This window comes from Meleagris gallopavo, chromosome 1 (assembly GCF_000146605.3).
Source record: "Meleagris gallopavo isolate NT-WF06-2002-E0010 breed Aviagen turkey brand Nicholas breeding stock chromosome 1, Turkey_5.1, whole genome shotgun sequence".
Lineage (NCBI taxonomy): Eukaryota > Metazoa > Chordata > Aves > Galliformes > Phasianidae > Meleagris > Meleagris gallopavo.
In genome coordinates, this window is record NC_015011.2 from 13,256,616 (window position 1) to 13,272,892 (window position 16,277).

General features: G+C 42.6%; 1 protein-coding gene across 1 annotated transcript in view; it reads right to left on the bottom strand.

Annotated features, from left to right (window-relative positions):
• The window catches only part of LOC100542457 (putative homeodomain transcription factor 2), a 25,286-nt gene extending 9,773 nt beyond the window's left edge, over window positions 1–15,513 (bottom strand). Inside the window, 1 exon segment of the mRNA XM_010726459.3 lies at window positions 15,310–15,513. Within this exon segment, the coding sequence (XP_010724761.3) occupies window positions 15,310–15,513 (204 nt within the window).
• Between the last annotated feature and the right edge of the window lie 764 nt (window positions 15,514–16,277).

Sequence of the window (16,277 nt, forward strand, 5' to 3'; positions counted from 1 at the left end):
AAAGAAAAAAAACAGAAAAAAAAACAACAAATCTTTATCCCCTGAACTAGAATCCAATATAATTCCAATATAATTTGCCATTAATTTATTGAATCTGATTTTGGACAATGCTTCTGTAGTGTAGATGCATGTCCCAGTATCTTATTTTTATGTATAAAGAAAGCAAACAATGAAATTTGAAAAAACAGTGGAGATTATGCTTGCATAAACTCTAATTTGCACAGTTCACAGCTACTCCTTGTGCAGTAATTGCTTTATGCGGCTGTAATCGATAACCTGTGAAGACAGCACATCATCTAAACCCCATTCCAAATAATATTTCTGTGTAGTGTTAGCTGTGAATTTACCCTGTACAGCTCTATCTCTATAAATATAATTCCATGTATTAATAGTCACAGAAAGGCTGTAAGTGAGCAACTATTTTTATGAAACGCACCACTATGGATAAATTAACTTTTACAGAAATCTTGTTTACTGTATGATATTCTAAACCACTGTCAAATAAAATATATATCCAAAAAATTCTTTTTTTTTTCAGTTGTACATAGTCTGTGTTAATTTTGAGTGACACACTTCGGTGTTACACCGAGAAACATCATTTGCATGTAGATGAGTAGAATTAATGAACTACTGCGTGATAGAAATGGGAAATCTCCATTTTGATTTTTACTCCAGAGAGGGGAACAATTAATGAATTACATGCAGACAACCAAACCAATTCTGTGTGGGCACGGTGAGGTGCAGGAAGATATACAGGTGCAGGGAATGTCTGCCTGGATTGAGAGGCATGAACTCGAATTTTCTTTCCAGTCCCAGGAAACATGGGAACAGGGCTGTCAGAATCCCAGCACAATAGAGACACATCCTGGGCATATACAATACAAGCAAAAGGAATTTTGTGGCTCTAAGTGCTAGTTAGAACCTGTAAATAAAAAAGGCTTGTTCAAAGGCTGGGTAAAGGGAATAATTTGATTTCCAGTTTGCTTTATAGAAGAATCATGAGAATGTCAAAAGAACTGTGACCAGACAGTCTTCTGGAGCCCAATCCATCTCTCACTGAGCAGAGCAGAAACACGCTCCTTACCTTCAGTTAGGCAAAATAAATTGCCACTTACAGACTATAGGCACTATAAGTTGGGCTGTCTGGAAAAGAACTGATTTTTTTTCCACACAAATGTGACATATAAAAAATATATGCATTTCCTTTTTCCTTAGAAATTATGTTTAAAAAGTAACAATTTGCCTTCATCCACTGAGCCTGTTTCAGCAGAGCTGCATTTTTCAGAAGATTGATGTTCCATATAAAGAAAATCAACCAGCTGAACTAATAACATAATTTTTCATTCCAATAAACACATAACAAATTTGAAGTGTCTTTAATGCTCCAAAAACAGTTGTTGCTCCTTAAATAGTTCCATTTGCATAGCCTGAACTGTGAGCATGGGCCTGACTCAGCTCCAGCAGCACCATGGAGAAACCACTGATGCAGTGTAGACTCACCCCTACATGCTTCTGCCCATCTCCTGTAAACAACGCAGCATAGTGACATAGTGTTTGCACTGTATTGTCATTCCTATGGCTCCTTTTTATGTATGAAATAACACAGGAAACACACAGGAAACCATCAAAGGATGCGTTCTTCTCCTGAGTGCTGTACTGAATCATAGAATCATCGAGACTGGAAAAGACACATAAGGTCATCTAGTCCAACCATCCACCTACCACCAGCATTGCCCACTAAACCATATGGGTCTTTTACAGAACAAATGTCAGCAGTGGTTCCTAACCATCTCCTCTAAGCCCAATTTCTAATTTTGTCTGTCTTTCCCCACGTCTAGGGAGGAAAGTAGAACTTTGCTTCCCGTTATTCAAAATTGAACTTTTTCACCCCTATCAGCCACCTCTGATAAGCCAGTAATGTTTTATTAGTCTTTATTGCAGTATCCAAGCACACATGAGCTTTGGGCAAGGCCCACACTTGAGGTTGAATAGCAGAGCATGTGGACAAGCCTGTGTTCCAGGAGTATCTTCATTGGGTGTTACATGAAATAAATAAAGGTGGCATGGGGGAATGCAGTGAGACTAAAGTGGTCATTTCAATGGCATCATGGTTTGTCAGGAGCCATTTCCTAGACACAAGGCAAGCTGTACTGTCTCTGCCCAAAAATTTCATTAAAAAGCCAGAAAAAAAATTAAATGATGAATAACTCCCATTCGGTCTTGCCAAAAAATGCCATCTTTCCCTATAGAAATCTGCTGGACAATTCTCATCATTTAGTACAGCAGAGCTCAGGCTGCACTCGTTTCACTACATTACCATTCCCTAGACAGGAGGGACATTTGTAGGCCACAGCCCACCTGCCTACCTTCCCCATGTCTTCAGTGCTAAGGCTGCTAACACTTTAGCACCAGTGCCACTAGTTGCCTGCCAGGAATTGATGCAGAAGTTCAGACACCATTTCTCCCCCCAGTATTTTTCAACTCCCATCTAAAGAGCAGCCCACCACTATTGCCAGGAATGCCTGATCTGCATCAAAGAAGAGCTTCAGCCTGATGTCCGCCACCTCTACTGAGTATTGTAATCCTAATTTAGCCTTCTACATCCCAGATGCCCTTGATACCACAAAATCTGTTCTGAATCTCTCCTCCTCTTTCACAGCTCCTCATTAATTTATTCTTAATCATACCTTTGCAATCAGTTCTGTCACCTTTTAGTGGACTGATTCTTCCATTCTGCTTTCTCGTATCCTTCAGAACTTTGTCTTGCCCTCTCTCACCATCTGACTATTTACTGCTCACCCAATCTTTGCTTTCTCTATCTCAGAAGTTCCACATTAAACACCTCTGCTAAATCATTCATATTGGCCAATTCACTGACATACTCCTGTGTGTCATATAAACATTTAGACATGCCCAACAGCTTGTACTGAAGGCCAACCCAAATCACCTGCCTTTGTTATTAGAAACCATCAGTAGCTACTGATTAAGACATTGCAGAAGAACACAGCTCAGCTAAGGAGGACATCACCTTCCACATTTCTTTGTATTTGGAAGGAAGATTTTTGTGAAGGGGGGAAGTCTCTTGGTGCACTACCACGGAGCTGAAAGATAGAAAAAGCTTTGGCCTTGCCCAGGGATGGCTGATCTCATTAGGGATTTACTTCTGTAAGTTCCCAAAAGACTCCTTTCCCTCTTTCATCCCCTTGACTCCTAGGATATTTTCTGTAATTGTTGCTGAAAGGGCTACGCAGGTGAGGCAGGCTGCCTGCTCTCATCACTGAGAGAGAGCTCGAAGAGACCGTCCACGTGGGGCTTCATGTCTATTAGACTCAGAGGCTCCCAAAGCTGTTTCTCCATCTGTCACATCACAGCCAAACATCACCTTTACCTTCACAGCTGTCATGGAAACAGAGAGCTTTTTTAATTAGCCATTCCTCCCAAAGGAGAACCCTCCATCTGGACAGCAGCAGCTGTGCTTCAGAAAGGAGCAGCCTCAGACCTCAGCCATGCCCCAAGGCCTGTTCTGGCCCACCTCAGCACCCAGGCCTGGCCATCAGTCTTCCCACTGCCCACCTGTCCATAGCCTGGCTCTGCAGAGACCTTCACCATCCTGCAGCCAGCAAACATGCTTTCAGCCTGCCCTTCGGTGTCCCAGAGTATTTGTCTTGGTGTTTCTAACAGTAATGATGTGATCTCACGCTATCCCCATCGCTGGTCCCCAAGCTTCAGGAGTGTGGGTTGTTTTTAATATGTCATCAAGACATAGTAACAAAAGGGATACTGCAGATTGTAACCAGTCTAAAAATGATGCTCTGTCCTTTCCTGCTTTTAGTGCCTCTGTGGCAATAAGTCATTCTACTAGTTTGGTTAATCAATAAAGAAGGTTTTGCTCACAAGGTACAAATATATCAATTCTAAACACTTGAGGGAAAGCTGGAGCAAACAGACCCACCCTCACTCACACACAGGGCCTGGAGCCCATCTTGCCCTCCTGCTCAGGAATTTGCCACATGTCCTGTCTGAGATGGGTAGTTTTTCCTCTCAGAAAAAAAAAATATCATGATAGAATCATGAGTTGGAAAGGACCCCTAAAGGTTATCTAGTCCAACTCCCCTGCAATGAACAGGGAATAGAGTCATACGTATACATATACATATACATGTAAGTATGTAACTTACACAGGAAGCTAGACTTGTGCAGGAAGCTATCCATTTTCCACAGATAAACTGTTGTAAATATTTTAAAGGTGGGAGATATCTAAACTGGAAAAAAAAAAAAAAAACAGGCAAACCAGATGGCAGGAGAAAGACGGGAAGAATGTTCTTTCTGTGATGTGACCACTGGCTGACCTGCTCAATTTTCAGCTACTTCAAGCTTTTAAGCTTGAATTAAAATGAAAATGAAAATTAATTAAAACTAAAATCAAATAAAATGTGACATGTTGCAGATGTGCTGAGCTGCCCCATCAGCAGGCTGGCACTGCTGTGACATTTCGGCATGAAAGCAGCAATTGCATGCAGGAATGTCCCAGACCAACAAAAGGCCATCCCTGTAATACTTCTTCCTATTCCTTTTCCCCAAGGATTACTGCATGCTGCCAAGGGATAAGCCTATTTCTTGTACAGAGGTGCTGCAGATGTGGAGACAGTGGGAGGTGAAGCTAAAACGGGACAGCAAAGCCAGCAGTACTGTGAGAGACCTGCACCAGGAGACTGCAGGAATGAGACACGGGCAATCATCAGTCTCTTTTCTCCTGGTAAATATGGGCCATTGCTGTCACTGAAGCCATCTGAATTTTTATAATGCTGTTCTAACAATCTACTAAGAAATATATAGTTTTTGATTTCCGGATTGCTATTTGCTCAAAAGTAGTTCAAAACCACATGAAACCCAAACAATCCAAATACTGCCCTCTCACGTTGGTGGGTTCATGCACAGCGTTAAGGTTTCTCTTCATACATATGTATGATATTAATGAATTTTGGTGTTTGTACTTCCCCAGAGTGATTAAAAGATATGCCAAGAGCTTTAACCAAAGTATTTTAAAAATTGTGGTCCATAAACCAGAAAATTGTTCACACTGTCTCTACATCAGAGACTACAAAAAGCCACACTTAGGTAGCTCTTTAGGTATTTAATTCAGCAGGAAAATCAAACCTCTCCCTGCACAGTCCACAAAGCTCTCTGTGTATGAAACATATATTCCAATTAGCACTTCACTCACACCAGAAGTTTTTGAAAAATAAGCCCAGCAGGGAATGTGGAGCATTGCAGTGTTAGTATAAAATATTTCAGAATACCTCCTAAAGCTCCACACACCATGAACAATACTGACTGATTACTCTTTGAAATCACTCCAAGTAAGAGGAATGCAAGCATGTCTTCTGAACTGCTCCTGCTTTCTGCATCCCTATTTTTGGATGGATCTTAGGAAAAATGCGGGTGGATATTAGGTTTTGGTTGGATAGTAGAAACAGTTTCTTCTCGGTAATAGTGGTGAGGCACTGGCACTAACCAGGGAAGTGGTGTAGTCACGGTCCCTGGAGGTGTTCAAGAAACATGTAAATGTGGCACTGAAGGGTGTGGGTTAAAGTGGTGATGGGTTGGTGGTCGGACTAGATAATCATATAGGTCTTTTCCAACCTTAATGATTCTATGATGCTGTGATGGGTTTTAGGGTGGTATCTGGCAAAGCCATGCCATGAGTACCACCTGCCAGCAGCAGCAGATCACAAAGCTATTTCAGGACACCTCCACTGGCATGCAGCATCCCCACTGTCTTGAGAAGCATGGAGAATGTTCCTGCACAGCATCCAGCTGAGATGCTACAGTCCTTCATGCTTAACACAATTGAAAGAGCCTGCACTAGCCTCTGCTGATAGAGCATGAACAGCCCCATTCCCCATAGGCAGTCTCCTCCATCAGCCTTTGTCCAGCTCTCTTCTCTCTTCTCTCATCCTGCTTCTATATATTGAACTTTTCTTATGCTGGCAAATATACAAAGGCAAATGCAGCCTGAACTGATCTCCTCTACACCTTCAATCTCCTGAGGTCAACTATTACATCTCTGCTTCACAATTTTATAGGTTCACTATATTCTTTGATTAGCAGCTCCTTCCCAGACTAAGTGGTTTTGGAAGAAATTCAGAGGATTCAGTAGCATTTTTAAGACTACTTGTTAAAATGTTATACAAATTACAGAAAACTTATTTATATTTCATCCCCACTTATAAGCTTTAGCATCCATGAGCTCCATTTGCTACTGCAAAATGCCAGCAAGTACCCCAGCAATGGGAGTATCTGGAGGTGATAAAGTGACAAGTGAGTTGGTCCTGGATTCCACTGGAGATCCATGCTTACAGCTTCTGACTCAAGTGTCCATGCTCTGCTCTACAGAACCCATCCACTCCCCTTGTTCATGGAGTTTTCAAAGTCCAAAAGAGCAAATGATGAGCCACCACAGTGGAAACCTCCCTTGTTCTCCCCACTCACTTCAGACATTTTCCTGACACCAGCAGGACCAGTAATAGTATGCAGAGCAGCACAGAGCCCTACCACTATCAGCCCAGCAGCAGGCTGGCTGGGGAGTCACTGCTTACTCTGGAAAGGAAGATGCTGATTTTTGCCAGTCAGGTTTGCATTGCCATCCATTGCCATCCTGTGACATGACTAAGGTAGAAGAGTATTTGGAATCTTTTATCCAGGATTAGCTGTGGAAGCACAGCAGGCTCAGATGGAATAAATGGGCCCTACAAGGCAAAGCAGAGCAGTAAAAGTTGTTGCTGTGCGGCAGCCACAATTATGCTCACATCAAACTACTGAGTACAGGAACCTCAGCCAGTGTAGCCTGAGGTACTGCAAGGAACTATCATATCTTTGTGTAAAAGGTTGCACTGAAGTAATAGATAAAGAAGCAAAAAGGCAGTTATAGCATGTGAAATACACAGTGTTAAAAGATCCACTAGTTTTAATGGCTTCTCTTACTCCACTCATTTTAATTCTTAGCACTTTTTCTTGCAGAGTCTTTGTATGTCAAAATGTCAATTCATGCTAGTTTTTATGGGACACAGAAGTGATGGGAGCTGGTTTATGGGAAAGGCAGAGGGGCCAACAATTCTGCTCCTGACTTCCCCACGGCCACAGCACTGGGAGAGACAGGTCTGGTTAGTGGCTTGGTGGTACACATTTTGCTGGCTGCTTCCAATCAGACCTCCTCTTGGTAAAGGTGGCTTTGGGGAGCTGAAGGCAGCCTTTGTAACCCAAAACACAGAGAGAGGAAAGTGAGTGAGATGTGGGTACAAAACAAAGATAGACATGGTAACAACAGAAGTGTCACAACACAGAGGATGGATGACTTTACAGAGGAGCCAGGACTGCATCCTGAGCAGCTGAGAAGTCTTAGGCCATCTGAATGGCTTCTCTGCCTCTTGGCACAGTTGCAGCACCCCTCGTCCCTCTGTGACGCCTTACAGGCCTCAGTCACCCTTGCTTGTGGCCTATCATGGAGCCTGGGTTGGGAGCAGCACCACAGGGTAGAGCACAATCCCCATAGCCTCATATCCAACAGGGACAGCCCCAGCCCATCAGATGCATGGAGGCGTTGAACCCATCCCACCACAGAAATGGTGGGCCCCAAGGCATGACTCTATGATCATGACCTCAGACAAGAAACTCAAGGGCCAGGGAGCACTGAGGAGGCTGGCAGAACTTAGACAAGGAAGGGGCTGACTTCATCCCTCTGAGCCAGCCTGGCTTTGTTCTCCAGTGCTGACATTCAGCTGTGAATCCCTTGCCACCAAAGACCTAGTTCTGGCTTTTTTACCCAAGTGGAATATCTAGACTGAAGCCTTTGGCTGCCCAGTAATTTGAGGCATTAGTCCAGAACGTATGAAATGAAACATGAGATTGAAATTCAGATCATCTTTGAGTCAAAGAATAAACTTGAACTTTTCATTTCCATTCTAGGCTATGGGATATACATTGGCATGGTTCTGCTAAAGATCTTCAATTCTGTATGCAGAATTGCTTATAGGAAAGAGAAAATTGACTCTAAAACCCAGCGGTGATCTTCTCAGCTTTAGCAGGAAGCATTAGTAGAAAATGCAAACAGCATATTTTCTAAGGTCTTTTGGTAGAAAAGTGATTCACCAGTATAACAGAAGCCATAATTCTTTAAGAGGAGATGTCCTTAAAGTCATAAATACTCTATATAGTCATAGAACACTCATAATTAGCTAATATCACAGCATTTTAAGAAATTACTCCAAATTACTTTGTAAGTATGTAACCTTAGGGTACTACCAGATATTTTATGATATCTAATGGAATCAAGGCATGAAAACGCAGAATAAAACTGACAAAGGAAAAAATCACCAAGTCATAAGAACTCAAATCACAGCAGCATAGTTGCGTAGATTGACCTTTAGTCTAAGAAACCCAATGAATGGTATCCAGATACACTGAAGAAAATTAATACTAGATACACTTACAAAACTATGATGAAAAAAGTAGTTATATATATTTAAAAAATACAACTCAAAATATGAAAATTTGCTGGAGAAGAAATGTCACCCCCCAGGCTGATATCTGGTCAACCTAACACCAATTGAGGTTAACTTCACAAGAATAAAGCTTCTCAACCAAGATCTGTAATCTCTACTCTCTCTGTTCATTATGCACTATCTTTTTAATTAGTTTTCCTCTTTGAAACTTTTTTTTTGAGTATTCCTATGTCTGCCAGAATGGCAGCTAACTATTGCATGGTGAGTCACTGTCAGGAGATCAAAGGACATGTAGCCTCAATCAATACTGGGAATCAGAAACCAGCTATGCTGTACTACATAGCAGAGGCTCCCGAGAGCACAAATATAGGACGATGGCAGAGGAGCTGCCCCAAGGATGCATTGCAGGAATAGGATGACACCAGAGTCCCAAGGTCACAAACACAGAGCACAGCATACCAATTAGTAGTCCCAAAGGGAATGCAACTTCAGAAGCTGGCAAGCACACATTTTAGGGCACATCAAAAAACATAACATGAAATATTCTGCATTGGATGGCAGCACAAAGAAGGCAGCAAGAGGGTAGAAAAGGCAGTCATGGGCTCTGCAAGAACAAGATAGAAGGAAGCATAGAGAGAAAGGAACTGCTACAGTGCCATCCCCTTTGAGTAAGAATTCTGTTGTGTACATGCAGCAGTTCCTCATCACCTCTGGCAGAAAAAGTGAGCTGTTTTTTGGTTTGCCGTTTGCCACACTCTTGTCATTGCAGCAGTCATTTCTGAAGGGTTGTCTTCTACTGTCACTGGATGGTAAGAGCAATGCATTGCACGTGCATGTGTTTTCTGCTCCAGCTTTCCTTCATGACCAGGTGATCTGCAACGCTCATACATAACAATAAGCAATTCAAGATTCAAGGCAAGTCCTCATTCCCTGCAAACATTTATACAGTGCAGAACAAGTGAGACTGAGAATACTCAGCAGTGCCGTAGTTAGGAAGATGGAAGTTGGTGTCGCAAGTTCTGTCCCTGTTCCAGATTCTGGCAGGATACAAATACAGAGCAGGATTCAACTCATCCAAGTTTAGATCTCTACACTGGCACCAACAGGCTTTTTATACTCAGAGGAGAACAACAGGCCCCTTTGGAAAGAGATTAATATGATGCTTTTAGGGTGAGATTAATCATTCTCCAGAAGCATCAGTTTCCTTCCATTGACTGGATAGAGTGTGCAGAGTCACGCCAGACTTCTCAATTTTTGAACCTAGAACAGATTCATCCCTACTGAAATGATCCCAAATGTCTTCATATTCAAGCATTTCTTGAGAGCGTCTATAGGATCAGGCTGCATGAAGGAGATGAGAAGGGAAACCCCAAAGGTTCATCTGCAACACCTCCACCCCAATGCCTTTAGCTGATGCAGGGCTGCAGCCCTATAGCAGCTGAGCTGCAGCTCTGCTGAACAGAGACAGCCCAGAATAGGGCAAAGGTTGGGTTCTGTGAGGATCAGGACCTGCCTACCCTGTGTCCTGCTGAAACCAAAACTGCTCTCACAGCCACTGCTGCTCCTGTGCCCTCATCGTTTGAAGAAGATGCTTGGAACGTTAGAAAAAAAGTGAGCAACTCTGGGTGCCACAGGTTTGTAAGAACAAATATTTCCCAAATCATCTAATTAGCAACTAATTTGCTAATATTTGCAAAAGCAGTATGATGATAACTTAAAGACTTTCTTTCTGAAGTTCGCATTCTTTTCACAGAACTTCTGTCCTCCTTCCTTTGAGACAGCACTGCTTTCCACTAGATGTGTGTTCGGGTGCAAAGTGACAGCAGTTCAGAGTTTGACACAAGCTGTCAGAGAAAAATGTCTCTTTCTAGCAGGGAGTGAACACAGTTTCCCTCACAGTGTAATCCCTGCACAGATCATCACAGCTCCTTTCTTCCAAGTGTTGTGCCTGCAAAACACATCATAGAATCAGAGAATCATTAAGGTTGGAAAAATCCTCGAAGATCATCTAGTCCAATCATTGAACCATCACCACCATGCCCACTTTGCCACGCCACTCAGTGCCACATTAGCACATCTCTCCCTGGCACATAGTCCATGATCTCAACTTTAACACTGTTTAGCCAATTTCTTTCTTTTTGAGTGATTTTGGTCATTATTTGGTCCACTTTTTTTTTCTCCCCAAATTGCCTTTATGGATTTCTATTGTTGTTGTTTTAAAAGAATTTGGGATACTTTAAAAATCTCAGCCTGCGTCTGTCAAGGAAGTAGGAGTATGTCCTCCTGGACTGGAGAGGAAATCCATGCCTGGGTATTCTGTTCTGCCATCAAGGACAGAGCAGAAGCAGAAAGCCTTTCTGCATCATTACATGTGTGTTATGATTGATGAGGAGGAGAAAATGAAAAAGAATTTTGCTGTCCAAATGGGAAACGTGTGCACACATGCACACATGAACATGCAGACAAACGCATCCATAAACCACACAAGGACCTTTGCCAGTAAGATCTCTGTGGGCCTAAAGATCTCTCACATTGGAGTTATTTTTGACTTTCTATCATGAAAACAGACATTTGACATTATAATGCATTTCAATGCTTGGCTAACCATATATTTTCAGCTGTATATGTGAAATGATTATTCTGTTCTCAAGGAATTAAAAGACAACCCTAATAAAAACAACAAAGCAAGGGCTTAGTGAGTACCATCTACATCATGCCTGAATGCCAAGATACTTTGTAACATCCTGAGTATTCTAAAGGATGCTTAAGGGATGACAAAGAGACAAAGCGATTAGAACTTACCCCGCTGCATAGCATGTCAGCACTGGTAGAAGGGTATGGTCATGATATGCTGAGCATCGTAGCTGAATTACGTCCATCCTGGAATTAACCCATCCAGGACTTTTTGTCTCACAAGAAAAAAGGAGATGACAGCACAACCAGGCAAAGTCTGCAGATATGACACACTTATACCTTTCAGGTTGACGTTCAGTTGCTGCCTAAGAGGGCAATTTTCAATTTCTTACATAGGAGATACGTTAACAAGCTGTGTTTGTAGCATACAGATTTTTGAGAATGGGAATTCAGGAATTATTTTTTTCATAATCACTTTTACAAGGAACAGTTTTTATTTCCTTCTAATATTTCCACTGTGGAAGAAAAAAGAAACACCTTTGAATTAAACTAATGCCAGTTGTCTATTACCGGATGGCACAAAGAGAGACAGACATTAAGGACTAACAACATTCTGTAACTAGCCTGACCTTAAATTACAGGAGGTTAATAAATCACTTCAGATGTAAATTTCTGTCTGCTCTCACCTTGAGTTCTGAATGCCTTCAATCAGGTGGCATAACGGAATCTGATGATCAAAGGCTGCAACAGCTGGAGGAGCGAGCCTACAAGCTGGGGAGATGGCTGGGACTGGAAGGTTGGGCTTTTTGACAAAAAAGGCTTTGGAAATTCACTCCCTCAGGAGCCTGTAAAACCTAACCAAGGGACAGAAAAGGTTTCAATAACAAAAGACAGAAAGGCTTGTAAAGCCCAGCGTGGGTGGGGACTTCAGTGGTTCTGGTTGGGCACACAGACACACCATGGAGATGGGAAGGGGAGGAAGAGGCTTTAGGGAACATCACGAGATCACCACCCAGGCTCACAGCCATGTGTGGGGCGAGCTGTGACCAGCAGGGCTGTTTCATAATGCTGCTACCTGGTAGGAGAACAGCTGATGGCAGCAGCGCTCACAGACCTGCATAGTGCTCCATGGGCTCTTTCCAGCAGTGTGCAAGCCAGCTGAAGTAATTCTGATTTTCCTCTGCTTAGTGATACTGTTTCTTACAAAGCATGCTCATTTTAGGGAAGTAAATTAGGAGTTAGCTTGTCTCTCCATGTTTAGGAAAATTCTAGAGGGGCAAAAATACTTTGATTGTATCTTTACAGGAATAAATTTTATATAAGCTCAAAATCACATAAATTAGAGCAAATTCCCTATGAAATAAAAAATAAAACTGGCTCAGTTGAAGTCAAACATGAATCTGTGGTTTTGGGCTCATGGAGGTGACACACAGCAGCGGTCCCTGTCTCTATACCAATCACAGCCTGGCCACTCTGCAGCCCTATCACAGAATCATAGAGTCATTCAGGTTGGAAGAGACCTCGAAGATGACCGTGTCCACCAAGCCATCCCCACCATGCCCTCTAAACCATGTTTGTCAGTGCCATGTCCACACATTTCTTTAACACTTCCATGGATGGTGACTCCACCACCTCCCTGGGCAGCCTGTGCCAGTGCCTCGCCATTCTTTCTGAGAAGAAATTATTCCCGAAGTCCAACCTGTATCACTGTGAACACAGAGAACCAGAGGCAGAGCTGCCAGCCTGTTTTCCTGCTGCTTGTCACTCAGCTTGGATAGCAACAAGGACAATTTAGCCACGGTTTTATTTACTATTTCCTACTTTATATATAACACAAAGCATCCTAAATGCACACATGGCTCTATAGCTGCATGCAGTTTCATACATTGAAGGCAATTTCTCGCAGAGGTGACGACGAACTGCAGCACTTCAGCAGAGCTATGCCTTCAAAACGCAGCTTTCAGTCCCCACCTGCAGGCAGGACGGAGCAGAGCGCTCAGTGCACAACTGGTGCCCAGCACCCGGTATCTGCACATGGGATCCTGCCGGAGCCGTGCCTCGGTGACTCATCAGCCAGAGCTTTCGAGACCCTGGTGCTGCAATTTGCCTGTTATTCTGTTCTACAGGGTGTCAGGCTGGGGTTAAAAGCACAAATTTGATACATGCATATATGTGTATTTCGGCAAAGTGACAAAACGCGATCATTTTTTAACTGGGAAAAAATGATTGAGTGCAAAGCACTCGTGATCTCATGTCAGACAGAAATTTCATTCTAACTAACTAGAAGAAAGCCAACTAGTCACATAGCAGAGATGTACCCATTATACAACCAAACTCAGACCAATTCCCCTATTTCCAGAGCACCAATGGGATATACACACGGAAATTTGGGGACGGGGTGCAGCACCCCGTTGCTCCCTCAAACTTGAGCACCCACCAAGCCCCTGTCTGCACCAAAGTTCTTGGTTTCCTGGTAAATTGCTGCACAGACCCAAAAGCACTGAAATCACAAAGGTACATTCTCTTCAGCAGAGGAAGCTCCAGGAATTCGAGGCTTTGATGGAAGTTCACCTTCAACCCTCCCACATGTGAGAAGGTTCCAGCAATAGCCAAGCCCCCTCCCTCGCCCACTGACGGGCAGTCTGCTCATCGGTGCAGGGTTACTTGGAGTTGTCAAAAGTCATTTCAAATCCCAGCAGCAGCAGCAGGCAGCAGTCTGGGAAGGAAAACATTAACCCCCACTTCCAGCTAGCTGTGAGCTGCAGTTCCACTAGTTCTGAATGAAAATCACTCTGCAATAAGTTTGTCTTCCTATTTTTTGTTGTGGTGCAGACCTTAAATTAATACATTTTCACAGCTGAAATAATGAGTTTTGTTCTATTGTATCTGTCTGATAATATACCTTCTAAGAGAAATGAGAGTGATTGCTATTTTAAAACACGAGCTTCGTGATTTTTTTTCGTTTCATTTACAGTATCTGCATAGATAAATAATAATAAACACAAACCCAATCCGTTTCCATCACCCCAGCAGAACAGGATTAATTTACTATAACAAAAGCGGATGGAAGCATCAGAAGCACTCACTCAAAATATGCTCGCTGTGACTAACATCATGAATATGAAAAGCTATCTTCACTGATTCCAAGCTACAGATGGATCTTGGCAGAAAGGAAGCCAAAGGAAACAAATGTAATAGCTGCAAAATATGTAAAGATGACACGGAGAGGAAAGTCTAGACAATGTGAGATGATTGCCATGTTTTCCTGTTTGGAATGAAAAACGCTGCTTTTGATTGTTCTGAGCTTGATCTGCCGAATGCACATCACTCTTCCAACCCATATGGGCAAGTGCTCTGCCATATGTTTTAGAATGTGGTGTATCTGGAGATGCACTACTGCTGAAAATACAATAAGAAAAGAAAAAGGAAAAGGAAAAGGAAAAGGAAAAGAAAAAGAAAAAGAAAAAAAAAAGGAAAAAGCATCACATGAAGTGCTGCCTACAGATCAGAGGTGCACTAACAAGAAGGTGGAGCTTCCCAGGGTCTTTAAGATGAACACATCTCCTCTACCACATCTTCTCCTCTCAGTGCTCATTGCCTTCTTCCTGCCCACAGGGAGTACCTCCTGCCTTCCAGCTCCAGCTCCCCACCGCCTCGTGCAGAACAAAGACCCATAGGCAGACACCCTTCTCCCTTCCCACTGCTTGGGAAACATGGGAGGAAAACCCATGCATGAGGACACATGCTTCCTTCTCCTCCACGCACCTCCTGCTGCGCTCCTTCCTTATGTCTCCATCTCTCTGTCTCTCAACTGTGCTCCCTTTCCCTCATGCCCTCAGTTCATTCCCATAGGAACAGGACACTGCTCTGTCATAAAACCAGCATTTGCTGCAAGCCATGAAGGGAGCTGTCAGCTGATGGCTAACAAGGAGTAGCGTGAGGACTCTGAAAACTTCTGAATACATTGAAAAAATCCTTATGTTACTGAGCAGAGCATCCAAACAGCTTATGCAACCCCATTTCCTATTTTTTTCTGATACAGCGTTCACCTGCATGGTTGTCATACCTCAGCATATTCTGGTTAAGTCAGGCTGTGTGCACCTGAATGCAGCCTGTCTTTGATCTTTGAACATGATAGTACTGAAGCTGGTTATTACTACCTGCAAAACCATACCTGCTGCAGTTTTGGCACACTAAGAACATTTGCTTCTAGTCCAACATTCAGGAATTTACTACTGCTAAATCTTTCTAGCGTCTTCAGCCAACAAAAATTAACACTTAACATGTTCAGAAATGCACTGTAAAGAATAAATGATGCTCCAAGACTGTAATTCAGTACGTACTGCCCATAACTCTGAGCATTTGCATCCTGCAGCATGGTGTCTGGGCTTATGCTTACAACTGCATCAGAAGGTGTCTGGAAACAATTTCTCCACCAATACCTGAATTACACAAGGAGCATTGCAGGGAGTTGGCAGTACTGCTTGTTGATCTCAGTCGCTTTTTATCTCTTGCTTTACTTTGTATTCTGAGACAATGAAAACCTTCACAGTTTGAAAACATGAGTCTGTGTATGGAAGGAAATCTGAAATAGGCACGCAGCACCAAATTTTGGATATCCTGCTGAGTAAGAAACAGAAACTGGTTTTCAAAATAGAGGTTCAATTATTACTTACATGAAGCATTTGTGTTACTACAAAATAAAAATCAGTGGAGAATGTCATTTAAAAAAATATGTTACAAAGTAGAAATTCTGTGCTTTTAGAAACTGCTTTGTCAATGACTATTTGAGGCATCGAGGATTGTAAACCAGCGTTTGGGAGAATTATTGCTGCTAAGTTGTTGTTCTGGCTGTAAGAACTTTCAGACTTTTAGTGCAGAACATCACAACTTGGCTTCGCTTCTTCCATCCTATTTTTCCCTAAATAGGAAAATCTACAGATTTCATGATGCCTGCCCTGTGGTCCCTTCCCCAACCTTGGCTCCAAGTCATGGAGAAAGAAAGTGTGCGTAAAAGTGACCCCTGCACAGAGACAGCTGTGCAGTGCTTTACACCCATATTGTAAGCTGACATGGCTATAGTGTCACTGAGTTACTTCACATTGCCAGGCATGGAAAATTCAATGTAACACTACAGAAATT